Raw genomic sequence first — 15,186 nt, 5'->3', positions numbered from 1 at the left:
ATAAAAAAATTTATATTTGTTTGCAGGATACAGTATGCTGGGAAGCGCAAAAGCCATGTTCGCAAATAGAGTTTCGTACTCATTTGATTTTACTGGACCTAGTTACGCAGTGGATACGGCTTGTTCATCGTCCATGTACGGGTTACATCACGCTGTGAGCGCAATACGCGCCGGCGAGTGCGATGCTGCTATCGTCGGTGGACTGAATCTCGTGTTAAGGCCGAATTCCTCACTTCAATTTCACAAATTGAATATGCTGTCCCAGGATGGCAAATGTAAGGCATTCGATGCTTCGGGTGTCGGTTACGTGAGAGCTGAAGCGGTGGTGGCAATATATTTGCAAAAAGCAAAGAATGCGCGTAGAGTATACGCGACGGTGATACACACAGGGACAAATATCGACGGCTACAAACCCCAGGGTATTGTGTATCCCAATGGTGAAAAGCAGAACCAATTGATGAACGATATTTATAACGAAGCAGGAATTAATCCCGCAGACGTGAGTTACGTGGAAGCTCATGGTACTGGTACCAAAGTAGGTGATCCAGAGGAGGTAAATTCTATCGACAAACTATTCTGCAAAGACCGGAAGACTCCTTTGCTAATTGGCTCAGTCAAATCTAACATGGGTCATGCGGAACCGGCCAGTGGATTATGCTCAATCGCTAAGGTATTGATCGCAATGGAAGCAGGTGTAATACCCGCAAATTTGCACTTTGATACTCCGAATACAAATATTCCTGCCTTAAAGGAAGGACGCATTCGAGTAGTCAACAAGGCCACACCATGGAACGGTGGTCTCGTGGGCATCAATTCGTTCGGCTTTGGCGGCGCAAACGCACATATCATTCTTTGCAGCAATGCAAAACCAAAACTATCACCGTTATTGAACATCACCGAATCGTTACCGAAATTGGTTGCTGTATCGGGTCGAACGAAGGAAGCGGTACACACTTTATTAGATAAAACAAAAGAGCACTGTAACGACGATGAATTTCTCTCGCTATTACACTTAATACACAATAATGATATTTCCGGTCATGAAATTCGCGGTTACGAAGTACTGAACATCGATAATACACGAGAAGTGACCGAGAGAACGAGTTATAAAGAAAGGCGACCCATTTGGTTCATATTTTCCGGTATGGGCTCGCAATGGCCAGGCATGGGTCATGGATTGTTCGGCATTGAAACTTTTCAACGTAGTTTGCGACGATGCGCTGACGCGTTGGCACCCCACGGCATCGACCTCATTAATATCATCATGAACGCCACTGACGAGACGTTCGAGGATATACTCAAATCTTTTGTGACTATCGCGGCTATGCAGGTAGCTCTCGTGGATATTTTAACGTCGATAGGTATATCGCCGGACGGTATAGTCGGACACTCCGTTGGAGAATTGGGTTGTGCTTATGCTGACGGTGCGTTTACACCGGAGCAAACTGTCTTAGCGGCTTACTCTAGAGGCAAGGCGATTATGGATTCCAAGTTGGAACTTGGCGCTATGGCGGCAGTTGGTTTAAGTTGGGAGGAAGCCAGAAAAATGTGTCCACCCGATATCGTTCCAGCTTGTCACAACGCTGCGGACTCGATCACTATTTCCGGTCCGCCTGAGTCTATGCAAAAATTTGCAGAAACGCTCAAGAGCAAAGATATCTTCGTAAAGATGGTGAAAAGTTCCGGCTACGCCTTCCACAGCCAATACATCGCCTCGGCCGGGCCTAAGCTACGCGCTTCGCTCGACAAAATCATCCCGAATCCAAAGCAAAGATCAGCCAGATGGATTTCCAGTTCCATACCGGAGTCTGCATGGAGCAGTCCGCTCGCGCAATCTAGCTCGTCTGCGTATCACGTAAATAATTTACTCTCTCCTGTGCTCTTCCACGAAGCGATCGCGCGTATTCCAGAGAACGCGATAACAATCGAAATTGCACCACATTGTTTGCTACAGGCAATTTTGCGAAGATCGTTACCACCAACGGTGACCAACATCTGTCTCCATAAACGCGATCATTCGGACAATTTAATCTTTCTGCTGTCTAATGTGGGTAAGCTATATATGGCTGGTGCGCAACCGAACATCTCCAAATTATATCCAGCGATAAGTTTTCCAGTTGGTCGAGGAACACCGATGATCGGGCCTCTAATCAAGTGGGACCATTCTATCGCGTGGGATGTCCCTAATTTTAATCAGATATCAAGCCACTCGGGAGAACATATAGTTGAAATAGATATATCAAAAGAAACAGATGCATATCTAGCTGGACATGAGATAGACGGACGAGTGCTTTTTCCAGCCTCGGGCTATATTCTTCTAGTATGGAAAACTTTAGCGAAACTACGCGGCACTGATTTTGAACAATTGCCTGTGATATTCGAGAACGTGTGGTTTCAGCGAGCGACTATTTTGACGAAGGAGGGAGCAGTAAAATTCTCGATAACCATTTTCGAAGGAACGGGCGACTTTGAAATCTGTGAGGCCGGTACAATCGTCGTTAGCGGAAACGTCCGCGTGTCCAAGGCTATCGAGAAGGATCAATCGAAGCTGCCGACACCACCAATGCCACCTACCAACGAGGAGATTTTGCCATTGAAAGCTAAAGATATTTATAAGGAATTGAGGCTGCGCGGGTGCGAGTATCGCGATACCTTTCAAGGAATCAAATATTCTGATAATTATAGCGTTGTCGGTGAATTATACTGGTTTAATCAATGGATTCCGTACGTAGATACTATGCTTCAGTTTAGCATAATGTCCTCTAGACATAGACTACTGTATTTACCGACGCGTCTCCAATACGCCGCGATCAACCCCGTTCTTCATAAACGATTGGTAAAAGAATTGCCAGAAAATGGTGGATTACCGGTGTATCACTACAAGAACATCAATATTGTTAAATCGGGTGGTATCGAGCTCAGAAGAATAAAATTTTCTTTGGCACCTCGACGACAACAGACTCAAGTCGATCCCAAATATGAACGGTACACTTTTGTGCCTTATGAAAATTCGAATAATCTAATAGAAGATCCAAAGAGAGGAAAAATACACGCACTCACTGTACTTTTGCAAATTATGTGTGAGAACATGATGGCAATGAAACTGAAGGCCGTGGAAGTTGCAGGCGAACGACCCGCAGAAGCTCTTTTAGCACCGCTTATATTTGATATTTTCAATGGTGAACTAGGCTCGCCTATCGTAAGTATTCCACAGGTTTTTAATAAATTGTTTGTACCATTTAAAATGAAATATTTCCTAATTTGAAATTTCGATCGTCCCTATTGTACGTGTATACAATATCAAAGTTGAATAAAAGTTTTAGAAATAAATAATTAGAAATGAGAAATCTGTGATTGTTGATGATTATGGCACGCATATTTGAAAAAAATATTTTGTCTTACTAAACTGTTTACTAAACTTGTTTCTTATATCTGTATGCACCGTTTTAAAACTTGCAAATAAAACAAGACACGAATCAACCTTCAGTTTGCTTCTATTTGTAGCATCTATTGCTTCTTAGCAAGAGATCCCTCTTCAGTATTTAAATTTTAAATTACTATAAAATTGCTTGGTTTGTTTCAGATTGATTTACAGGTGATTGCAGATTTTGCCGACAATTACACAGAGAGTCTGCATCAAAAGAACGTAAACGCTAATGTCGTAATACGAGATGTGAAGAACGCACCTCCCGCTCAGGACGTGCATCTCGTTATAGCGGCGGATATTTTGTCAAATCAATCTCGCGTCGTTTTGAAAAACTTGGTGGCTGCCACAAAACCTGGTTATTTCATTCTTCTGGAGGAGACTGCGGTGCAAGTGGATTTCAAGAGCGCGTTGAAGGGAACGGATGTAACATTAGTCGGGAATCAAACTGATCCGGTAGGAAAAATTTACTTGCTGTTGAAGAAACGGGAAAAAAGGAGAGAAGCCATTGTAATACATGTCACCGAAAAAAATCTCTCGTGGCTGGAGAGTGTAAAGACAGCATTGAAGACATCTCGTAGCAAAGATCAAGAAATGCTCTTTGTATCTCAGAATGAAGAAACGCTTGGTAAGTTACAAAAGAAATGAAAGAAAAAAATTATCTCGATCTTTTTAATTTCCTGGTAATCCTAAGAATTTGAATGAAATCAAAATAAACGAATTAAAATCTCGCGATTTTGTTTACAGGCTTAGTCGGACTCATGACTTGTCTACGACGTGAGATAGGCAGTACAATTGCACGCTATATCTTCATCCAGGACAAGAATGCTCCTAAATTTGATTTATCCGTACGGTTTTACGCAGAACAGTTGGACAAAGGATTGATGGCCAATGTTCTAAAAGCAAGACAATGGGGCAGTTATCGACACTTGCCGTTGGATTATCAGAGCAATGTATCTTCCCTACAGGTGAAGCATGCATACGTAGACATATTGATGAGGGGAGACCTCAGCAGCTTAAGATGGATGGAAGGCCCATTAAGTTACTACCGATCTGACAATTTTCCCAATATGACGTTTTGCCACGTGTACTATTCTTCAATTAATTTTAGGTAAGTATTATTTATCAACGTAGTATTTATTGGAAATTTATTGAAAATTTTCAACGATAGCATTCAATTAGATTAAATGGATATAAATTCTTTGAATGATAGGGATATCATGTTGGCAAGTGGCAAACTATCGCTAGACGCCTTACCACGGAATATGGCTACGGAAGAGTGCATATTGGGACTTGAATTTTCTGGAAGAGACACCGATGGTCGTCGCGTAATGGGCATGGTTGCAGCTAAAGGATTAGCGACTACCGTGGTAGCGGAACGTGATTTTCTTTGGGAGGTACCCGACAAGTGGAGCTTGGAACAAGCGGCAACGATACCTGTCGCTTACACAACTAGTTATTATGCTCTGTTTATACGGGGTCGATTGAAAGCAGGCGAAAGCGTGCTAATCCACGCTGGTACAGGCGGCGTCGGTCAAGCTGCAATTGCCATTGCTCTGTACGCTAAGTGTACCGTCTTTACTACCGTCGGCACGCCGGAGAAGAGAGAATATTTGAAGAAAGTCTTTCCGCAGTTAAACGACAGGCATATCGGCAATTCCCGAGATACAAATTTTGAACAACTGATACTTGTTGAAACAGAAGGGCGTGGAGTCGACGTTGTACTAAATTCATTGACAGAGGAGAAATTGGAAGCTGGCATTCGGTGTCTGGCGTACGGTGGCCGTTTCCTTGAAATTGGCAAGTATGATATGTTGAATGGCAGCCGTGTAGAAATGTCAATGTTTTTGAAGAATACGTCTTTTCATGGTATATTGTTGGATGAGCTATTCGAAAAAGACAGCGTGGAAAAAAAGGAATTGATAAAACTCGTTTCGGAGGGAATCGAAAATGGCGCGATACGTCCGCTCCAATCAAACATTTTTACAGAACAACAGCTTGAATCGGGATTCAGATTCATGGCGACAGGCAAACATAAGGGTAAAGTGCTACTAAAAATCCGTGATGAAGAACCAAAGAAACGTGCGTCACCAACGCCAAAGACAGTAGCCGCGATTCCCCGTACTTACATGAATCCGGAGAAATCATACATCTTGGTTGGCGGTCTCGGTGGGTTCGGTCTGGAGTTGGCCGACTGGATGATCAGCCGCGGCGCCAAATTTATCGTTCTCGTATCACGCTCAGGCATACGTACCGGTTATCAAGCACTGTGTGTACGTCGCTGGCGCGAAAGTGGCATACAAATTGTTGTTTGCACAGAGAATATTACGACGTTAACGGGTGCTAAAAGATTAATTCAAAAAAGCAACCGCATCGCTCCGGTAGGCGGTATATTCAATTTAGCAGCCGTCCTTCGTGATGCTCTCATCGAAAATTTGGAAGAAGCCGATTTCAAGACGGCTCTTTCACCGAAAATCGATATTACAAAAAATTTAGACGCGGTATCGAGAAAACTCTGCCCATCGCTCGATTACTTTGTGGTATTTTCGTCTGTATCAAGCGGTCGTGGTAATATGGGTCAAACAAACTACGGTTTCGCAAACTCAGCCATGGAAAGAATGATGGAAGAGAGGCAGACTAATGGTTTACCTGGTCTTGCCATTCAATGGGGTGCCATCGCAGACGTTGGCTTAATCATGGGTAATATTATATTAATATATGAAATGTTCCAAAAAAATAGAAATCTTTTTTTTAATCAAATTCTTGAATGAATCGTCTCTCCAAACTTTTTCCGATTTGCCTTTTCTTTACCTTTGTAAACTCAATCTTTATTTTATGTCCTTTTTAAAAAGTATAATTTATAAAATAATAATGAAACAATACGTAATGCATATTTTATATAACATTGTTGTCTACAGAATTTATTAATTTCATATATACACAGTTTTTCTTATGACATTTTTCATTTTCAGAAATGATGGGTGGTAACGACGCCGAGGTGGGCGGTACTATACCACAACAGATATCAAGGTGTCTCGCAACGATGGATATATTTCTTCAACAGTCTCATCCGGTGTTGGCTTCTTCGGTGTTAGCTGAAAAATATAAATCCGACGATGGCAACAAGGCCAATCTTGTCACAACTGTTGCCAATATCTTAGGCATTAAAGATGTTGATTCGATTAATCCCAATAATACCTTGGCCGACTTAGGTATGGATTCTCTAATGGGAGTAGAAATAAAACAGACTCTTGAGAGAAATTACAATATCGTATTATCAACACACGAGATCCGAATTTTAAAGATCTCAAAAATGAAAGAATTATCGTTAAATAAATAATGAGAAATATCACGGTGCCGTCATTTGAGGCCATACTAGGCGCGCGAGGAGGAGTTGTTTACTCTCCGCGAGCGTCTCGTAAGATACTTGAGCCGAATAAGGCCCAGTACTAAATAAGGCCCATTTTTAAATTTATCATTTAAAAATACACTTTATGTTTAAAATATATGCTTAAAAAATGTGTCATAGAAAGTAGATAAAGACCCAGCAGACGAGAAATGATTAGATTGGATAAATCTATATGAATTATGTTTCTGAATCCGCGAGAAGGTATTGAATTTTATAGAAACTTAACACATTGAATCCGTTTCCTATATCTCTAATTAAATAAAATTCATTACATTTTTTTTACGTAAATCATTCAAATGGAATCTACGTGAGTAAAACAATATTTTTGTAATATTTTATGTAATAAAACAATTTTTGCAAAAAAAATCAATTTCTTAAGAATTTTTTTCGGAAATTTTCAAGCGGTCGCCCATCCAAGTCGCGACTCCAGTGAACGTTGCTTGACTTCCGTGATCGCTGCGAACTGATCTCTCATGTTGACCTGTGAACACTTTATGCTGATATGTGTATATAATTGTTAGATCAGGTCAATATACGTTATCGAAAAAATGAAATATGTATAATTAAAGCATATTATTTATATAAACAAATATAAAATTATAGTTTTTTTACTAATTTCGCAAATGTAAAATAGCATCTGGAATAACTTTTCTGTTATTTGTTTAAAAAAAAATGCAATTAGAAAATATATATCAATATAATACAATAATTAAATCAAATATAAAAAAATTTTTATTAAAAAACTAATTAAAAAATATTGTTTGCTCATTGGGATGTAGATCAAGGTTTCTTCATATATGGACCTATTTTGTCTATTGATATGAGTATTTATGTTTCTCAACAATACATGATGCACATAGGACTACAGGACCGTATGCCTTTTTCTAAACGTCGTAAAGTCGTGATATTTGAAGGACGTCTGCGGACGTCTATGCAAAGTCGACTTGCAATCAACTCCGAAAGCCTGACTTAGAAAAGTCGATTTACAATTGACATATGGATGGTTGTGCTGTTAGGTTAGTCAAATATAATTCATTGCATTGTACATTGAATATGATACCAAAAACAAATGGCCAATCCACAATTACGGATTCAAACGAATAGACTCACTTTCATTGCATTGAATATTGAATATGATATCAAAAGCAGATAATCAATCCACAATTACGGATTCAAATGAATAGGTCGCACGTTTTACTTTTATGTATATTGAATAAGATACAGAAAGCAAATAGCCTATCCGTAATTATTGATTCAAATGGATTACGGATAGAAAACTGATTCAAAAAGTCCAAAAACTGGATTTGATTTTGTTCTATTTATTAATCTTAAATATTTTTCAATTATTTCTCGTTTGCTGAGGAGGGACTAGGGAATTGATACCGGTAGCAACATGTTTATTCAGTGGAACAAAAGCGATTTTATTTATTTGTGTAATGAAGAAAAGATACATATAAAATACATATATTTATATGTACCTTTTCTCCATTACACAAATACAATCGTATTATCGACACAAGAGATCCGTGCTTTAACGATCTCAAAAATAAAAGAATTATCTTTGACAAATAATAAGAAACATTATTTGTCATGACAGGGCATGTTGTAATAAATCATAAAATAATGTATACTTATTAAATTTACAACAAATTTTTATAAAAACGATTAATTTCCCCTTTGTTACAAGCTTTTGTTGCACTGAATAAACATGTTGCTACCGGTATCAATTCCCTAGTCTCTCTTTATCTACTTTCTATGACACATCTTTTAAGTATATATTTTAAACATAAAGCGCATTTTTAAATGATAAATTTAAAAGTGGGCCTTATTTGGTACTGGCCTTATTCGGCTCAAGTTACCCGGGACATAACGGGTATAGTCATTTTAAACTAGTTTTAAACATATTAAAAGTAAATAAATCACATTGATTTTTTTTAAATATTCTTTGGAATATCTATTTTAAGAAAAAACAAAAAATTTGCATTTCTTGCAAAAAAATAGATTAAAAGGATAAAATTATTATTTTATTGAAAACGTGCACTAATCCTATTATGCTCCGTTATGCGGGGTATAATAGGGCATCTCATAAAACTTGTTTATTTTTTAAAAATAATGTTCAAAATTTCTTAAAAGTAACTTAGAACACCTTATATAAGTAGGAATATATTATTGAACTTCCAATTAATAATATAAATATTTTATTAACAATTATTTTGATACATTATATTACTGTTATTACAAAATTAATAAAAATTAAAATTTTGTCACATCTGTGATAATATATTATATAAAATTTAATGCAAAACATAACGTACATACACATTTTTATTTGCGATTAATGTATGTCGCCAGCGCATAGTATCACGGCGCACTATTTTGCCCCGTTTTGCCGTGTTCTAGTGCCCCATTATGCCCCAAAGTGTATAAATTTACTTTAATAATATGGAACATCACAGGGAATAAATATATTTGCATAAATATTTTATTAAAGTGACAAGAAAAGATCAGTTAATAACATAAATATACTTGTGGTAATAAAAAATAGAATTGTATCATTGCTTACCTTACGCAAATGTACTCAGAAATTTTAACTTACAATTGCAGAGAGCACAACAAATACATGAAATAATTTCTAACAATTTTGAGCTAAAAATAAAAGCTGAAAATATAATATGATAAGAGACATCTAATAGTATAGTTATTGTATAACATTTCAATACATATAATAGTAACATCTCTGTGAAAAATTATGCCTCATTATACTCCGTAACGTCATTATGACTCCCCTATAATCTGTTTTTCTTGGTAGTAAGATTGATACTAGATTAAAATAAAGGATTAAAATAATGACGCACAAAAAACTTAAGGAATAAGATGCAGTAAGGAAATCAACATGTTCGCTTAGTTATTGCTTGCGTTATGACCTTACATTCTCGATTAATTGGCTGATTCGTTTACTGCCTAAATTTTGCTGCTTAAATATTTTTATATAGTCTTAAAGGGAAAGATCCGTTAGCTCACATTTTGATAGTACACATGCACTCAAATCAGCCTAGAAATTTTCCAACATACTACCAACAAAAATATTTTACGATCTCTTTCAAACATACAGAGCAATGCAATATAAGTAAGACATTATACATGTAAAATTTTAAATTAATGTAAGCGTGAAGAATTAATAAAGTGGTTTTTTTAGACATATTTGTCTAAATATTTCACATATTATAAAAATTTCAACATTATTTTTGTTATGTCATGTGATATGTAGTATCAGAAAAATAAATAATTAATTTTTGTATTGTATCAACAGCAATAATTTTCCTGATATAGTATATGCATAGATATGCAAAGGCGGACTTAATTAATTATTTATTTAAAATGTTACAATTTACATAAATAAATTATACTTTGTATAAAGTGGATAAGGAAAACAAAATAATATTACATAATCAATTTCAAGTCCAGATAGTGCAGTAATGTGTTGAAAACATATTGTACATTTTAGACGTTACGGATGTATTAAAAACATCCTGGTTAGATTCATCCAATGGATATCTTAAAAACGTTTTAGAAAAATGTTTTGGATTTTTCAAAAGCATCCACTATAGAACGGATCTACAACTGGACTAAATTAATTGAACAAATTCAAACAGACCAAGTACCTACTGTTTTCGACTTCGACCTTTGACCAGTTTCGACCGTCTCGACTCTCGATTCTTAACTCTCGACTCTCGACTCTTGACCCTCGACTCTCGATGCCGTTCGATGCTTTCGACCAAGGTTAGAACTTAGAACAGTTATTCTCTTTGCAATATGTATGTACCAGAGAGGTTTCTCTCTGCCATTACATCGTAGTGTATGTCCACGTTGTAGAGATGGCGTGTTGTGAAAAATCCTAAATCATGGGCATAGCCACTATTCAGGCTTCTTCTTTCTTTCGATTTTCTCGTAAAATACATTCGTTTTTTTTTTTTTTTTTTTTTTTTTAGTGCATAGTTTTATTCTGCAAAAGCATTTTGTGATCTACCAATTTAAAAATTAATTTATTCTGTTATGCGATTGATATTTAAGATCCTCTTAAATTTAAAAAAATCGAATATCGGAATGTTGAAATATAATCATATAATTGCATAATAATTACGTAATAGCATGTTTAACTAAATTTTTAAAATTGCAATTTTGAAAATTGAACATTTTACATTCAAATTATAAAAACTGAAACTTAGAAAATAGATAGATGAAATATAGGAGAATAAATAAAAAATTCTTCTTGTATCACATATTTATTTGAGAAATTTCTTTGGTACTCTCAAGGCATTTTTATTAGTTTTATTATAATATCGACGCTAACGTCACTTGGCAGCGTTCTGCTTACACGCGTAGGTACTATCATGTATTTTCATAGAAATCATTATAGCCGCTACATTAGCATCGGTAGAAAGTAGTTACACGTTAGTAAGACTTGCATGCCGGAAAAATATGCGAGATATGAAAATATAAGACATGTACGAATGCATATAGCTTCTCACGCAATCGTGAGACTGATTTCAATGACTCATCATTATCATCAACATTGCCATCATCGTCGTCATTGTTATCATCATTTTAAGATATTGTCTATGCAAAGTTCTACGCTTACTATCGGATTTGATTCACATGTGGCTACAGGAACGTCAATTTGACTGTATATATAAAAAGAAAGAAACGGCTATATCGTTCTTTCAACCACATATAAATTTAAAAAAAAAGAAACCCTGCTCTACGAGTAGTGATCGTGTTATATGTCTTGGCGTAAAGTGGAATTATGTTGCTGCTGCTGCTGATTTTAAAGTAGCCACTAGTCTTCATCCTTGAAACGACGATAGATGGACTGAACGTATGTGAAGACGCACTTCCAATCCGGCCGTTGCATCATCACCATGTCCTCGACGTCAAGTAACGGCGCGATTCCAGCGACTTCGCTGCAAGAGAGAAGAGTTTGCAAATAGCAAAAAAAAAAAGATTAATTATAATGACAGATTCTCGAAAACGAGAAAGATCAACATCTTGATACGATAAGTGAGAAATTCGGAACTCTTACTCGGCTTTCGTAAAAGCTAGCTCGAAGTTTTTCCTGCGATTCTCCGGACGTAGAGAATTGTAATCGAAAGCGTCCGGCCTGAAGTGATGGATCAACGCGCAAAATGCTAAGCCGTTGTTCCAGCTTGTCGAGAAGTTGTCAAGCTGTACATTCTGGAACAGAGGTGTGGAAGTTTTTATGCGTGATTCAATAACTCGTTAACTGCAGCGCGCTTTCCCTTGATAGATACCAGGGTGTCGTAAGAGTCCGTGAGTGCCGAGTAAATATTATTTTACACAACACACGATGCACACTTACATCGTACTCTTTGGTTTTCGATCGGCACCACGCCAGTAATCGCTCTTTAATTTGCGCAGCATTATCTCGCACAGTCGGTTCGGTAAATTTGAATCGAAATTCCGTTGCCGGCGATTTTACAGGGCTACATAAACAAATCAGAAACAAAGGAGCGTTAAAACGTTGGCGTAGCTTCTTTTTTTGCACTATCAATCAAAATTCCTTTTTTTTTTGTTTTTCATGATCTTTGTTGCGTTAAAGTAACCATCGTAATTGTTAATTTATATAAGTGCAGTTTTAATTTCTATTCCTACCTTGGCGACAAACTGGCGCTGTGTTGCTTATCGAGCTGACGAAACTTAGCGAACGGCGACAGAGGCTTTTTCGGAGCTGAAAAATGAACAGATCGCTCTAAAGCTACGAATGCTCAAAGGCGTACGTTATGTTAGACTCGTGTCGAGATGCATACTAAGATCCGACTAAAATATTAATGCCTCTCTAGATCTATTTTAATTGTCTATAATCTGATTCCTGCTCATAAAGGCGTCAGAGGTGCAAATTATTAGGAAATCTGAATCTAGCAGAATCGTTCGTCTCTCACATCTCGTCGCGTGCCCGCAGCGACATGCATTAGTTGTCTTACAAACAAATTCAATAACGGTTTAGTATGAAAAAGAACAGGGTATGGCGTATCATACATGTGTCTGTACAAATATTAATTGTCTAAGTATCTCTTAGCAATTCTCGGCCGGAAGGTGCAACAAATTTGCGTAAAAAAAAAGGAGTACTTCACAGATCATTGAGTTTGATTGTAAAGTGAATAAGTATCGTACTAAATTTGTCGATCAACCGACATCGATCGACACCACCGCCATGCACGAGCGTTGAAAAAGTATGTCCGCGCGCGTGTACATGTGCACGCACAATGCAGTTGTTGATACAGCACAGAACATTTTAGCAACATTGCAATATTTCAGTAATCTTGCAGAAATGTTAAAAATATCTTGGCCGAAAAAATTCTACAAAAATCTACACAAATTTAAGAAATGTTATAAAAATCTACAAAATAATCACAGAATTCGAACACTTCTGTTAATTTTAATAATTAAATGTATATATTTCTATCAAAAAATAAATATTATTATCTTGCTGAATAGTTTATCTTTTATTTCTAATTTGTTCATTCAGCCCTGTAAAATGGCAATAAAATTTTGAATTTAAATTTACCGAATTAAAAAAAGAACAAATATCTCTATAAAAAAATAATAATAATAATAATTTCTACAAATTTCTATTTTTAGTATAACTTTGTACTTATTCCTAGAAATTTTTTCCATCGGAGTAAGCTACTTAAAATATAATTCATTATAGTTTGACGTTATAACTTCACTGTAGAAATGCACTACAAAGATACACAAATTTACAAAAATTTAGAAAAATGTTTTAATTCTAGCAATTTTACGTAGATTTTTGTAACATTTCTTAAATTTGTATAGAATTTTGTAAAACTTTTTCCGCCAAGGTATTATTACAGTATTGCTGGAAATTCTGTGCTGCATGGGTTGTACTTTCACGAGGACGTCACGAGGTGTGGCGGCAAGCATGGGTAGATTTGCCGATCAGACGATGCGTTTAGGAATCAAAAATCTATTCTTTCTACTTCCTTCTAATTCGTAATTCGTAAGAATCAACGAAAACAGGAGCATTAAAGAAATATCTGCCTCAATTTCAGAAGTCTTCTAGATTTGTCGGATGTACAATTCAATGTAAATCTTTTATCATCTATAAAGAATTTTATTTCTCATTATTTTAGTTTCTAAGAACCAATTACTATTTTAATACAAATTTGCAGAATTGCTTCATGGTTTTGAATTTTAAAGAGAAATTATCCCCATGCTAGCTCAATATCATAAGACTTTCATGCAAAAACATCCGTCTAAAAAGTTAATTTTATACAAAGAAAAAATATAACGAATGCAATTTTTTAAATGAAAAAGGAAGATAATAAGTAATATGTAATATGTAATGTGTAATAATATATAATATATTATTATATTATGCAGCATTGCATAACATGGTAAGTTTCAAAAATATCACAAATTCTATTCAATTTCTAGAAGAATTGACTAAAATTAGTTCCAAATATATAATACATTCTACGAATACTGCGAAATATGCAGCTGCATTTGCAACATTGCGCGTGAAGCTACATCCTAAGTGACAAGAAAAATAGTCTTTAAATTTTTATCGAGCATTCGTATTTTCGGGGGATGTTTTCGAGAGATCTGAGCTGAATTACTCGGGCCACCACAGCATCGCTATGCTCTGCAATTGTACCAGCGCGTACTACGGCACGCGTACACTACGATTACACTCTTAGACACACTCGCAGCAGTGCAAACTGTATACGCCACTGCGCAACAAAAGGATCAACAAAAATAAGGGCTATGACTCACTGCTTTATTCGGGGATTGGCATGGTCCTCTTAGCGACTCCGTCCGCGAGAACGTGCGCGTCGCGCTCGCGACTTGGATTTAAATAAAAATAAAAGAAGACAAAAATGTTGAGAGAAAAGAGAGCAGTTGAGAGTAAAGGAGAAAGAGCACGAGCCACGAGCGTTGCGCGTGTAAAACGCGTGACTGTTTCAAATGCGGATTTTGCGGCTCGTAGCTAACTAAGTAATGCACATCGAGCGGAGTAACGGCGGGATAACCGATGCGTTGCGCGATGTTCTCTATTTCTTGCTGATTACAGCAGATTTTGCATAGCGGCTCCGTGTTGCTCGACTTTTCCCACGCACGTGCCAGAAGCGAGGCAATCTTGAGCGAGAAGAACGAAGATGTGGGTTGCTGGACACCGGCGGTGACGATGGTCGTTGAATCGATCTGCACTACCGTCTCTCGTAATGGACGAAGACCATGTATCGGCATTCAATTCCGCCGTGGTTGCGCGAAATGTGCTGCTTTTGCAAAGAGCTGTGTATAAGCTTCGTGTTGG

The 15,186-nt window shown here is 36.9% G+C and overlaps 2 protein-coding genes across 5 annotated transcripts in view; one reads left to right on the top strand and one right to left on the bottom strand.

Annotated features, from left to right (window-relative positions):
- Nucleotides 1-6,773, top strand: part of LOC113006269 (fatty acid synthase) — a 50,446-nt gene extending 43,673 nt beyond the window's left edge. For all 4 annotated transcript variants that reach the window (XM_039446691.1, XM_039446687.1, XM_039446693.1 and 1 more), the window contains 5 exons: nucleotides 27-3,199; nucleotides 3,584-4,052; nucleotides 4,172-4,535; nucleotides 4,638-6,124; nucleotides 6,397-6,773. In XM_039446691.1, the coding sequence (XP_039302625.1) occupies nucleotides 27-3,199; nucleotides 3,584-4,052; nucleotides 4,172-4,535; nucleotides 4,638-6,124; nucleotides 6,397-6,764 (5,861 nt within the window). In that variant the 3' untranslated portion in view covers nucleotides 6,765-6,773. The remainder of the gene's footprint in view (nucleotides 1-26; nucleotides 3,200-3,583; nucleotides 4,053-4,171; nucleotides 4,536-4,637; nucleotides 6,125-6,396) is intronic.
- Nucleotides 6,774-11,670: 4,897 nt separating this feature from the next.
- LOC105193316 (smoothelin) lies at nucleotides 11,671-15,119 on the bottom strand. Its single transcript, XM_011157723.1, has 5 exons — nucleotides 14,903-15,119; nucleotides 12,504-12,579; nucleotides 12,211-12,334; nucleotides 11,914-12,065; nucleotides 11,671-11,794 (listed from the first exon to the last, which is right to left on the bottom strand). The coding sequence occupies exons 1-5, from the start codon at nucleotides 15,117-15,119 to the stop codon at nucleotides 11,671-11,673; spliced, it is 693 nt and encodes a 230-aa protein (XP_011156025.1).
- Nucleotides 15,120-15,186: the final 67 nt, after the last annotated feature.

Source organism: Solenopsis invicta, chromosome 1, assembly GCF_016802725.1.
Source record: "Solenopsis invicta isolate M01_SB chromosome 1, UNIL_Sinv_3.0, whole genome shotgun sequence".
Classification (NCBI taxonomy): domain Eukaryota; kingdom Metazoa; phylum Arthropoda; class Insecta; order Hymenoptera; family Formicidae; genus Solenopsis; species Solenopsis invicta.
Note: the sequence above shows the minus strand (reverse complement) of the source record. Positions and strands in the feature narration are given on the sequence as shown.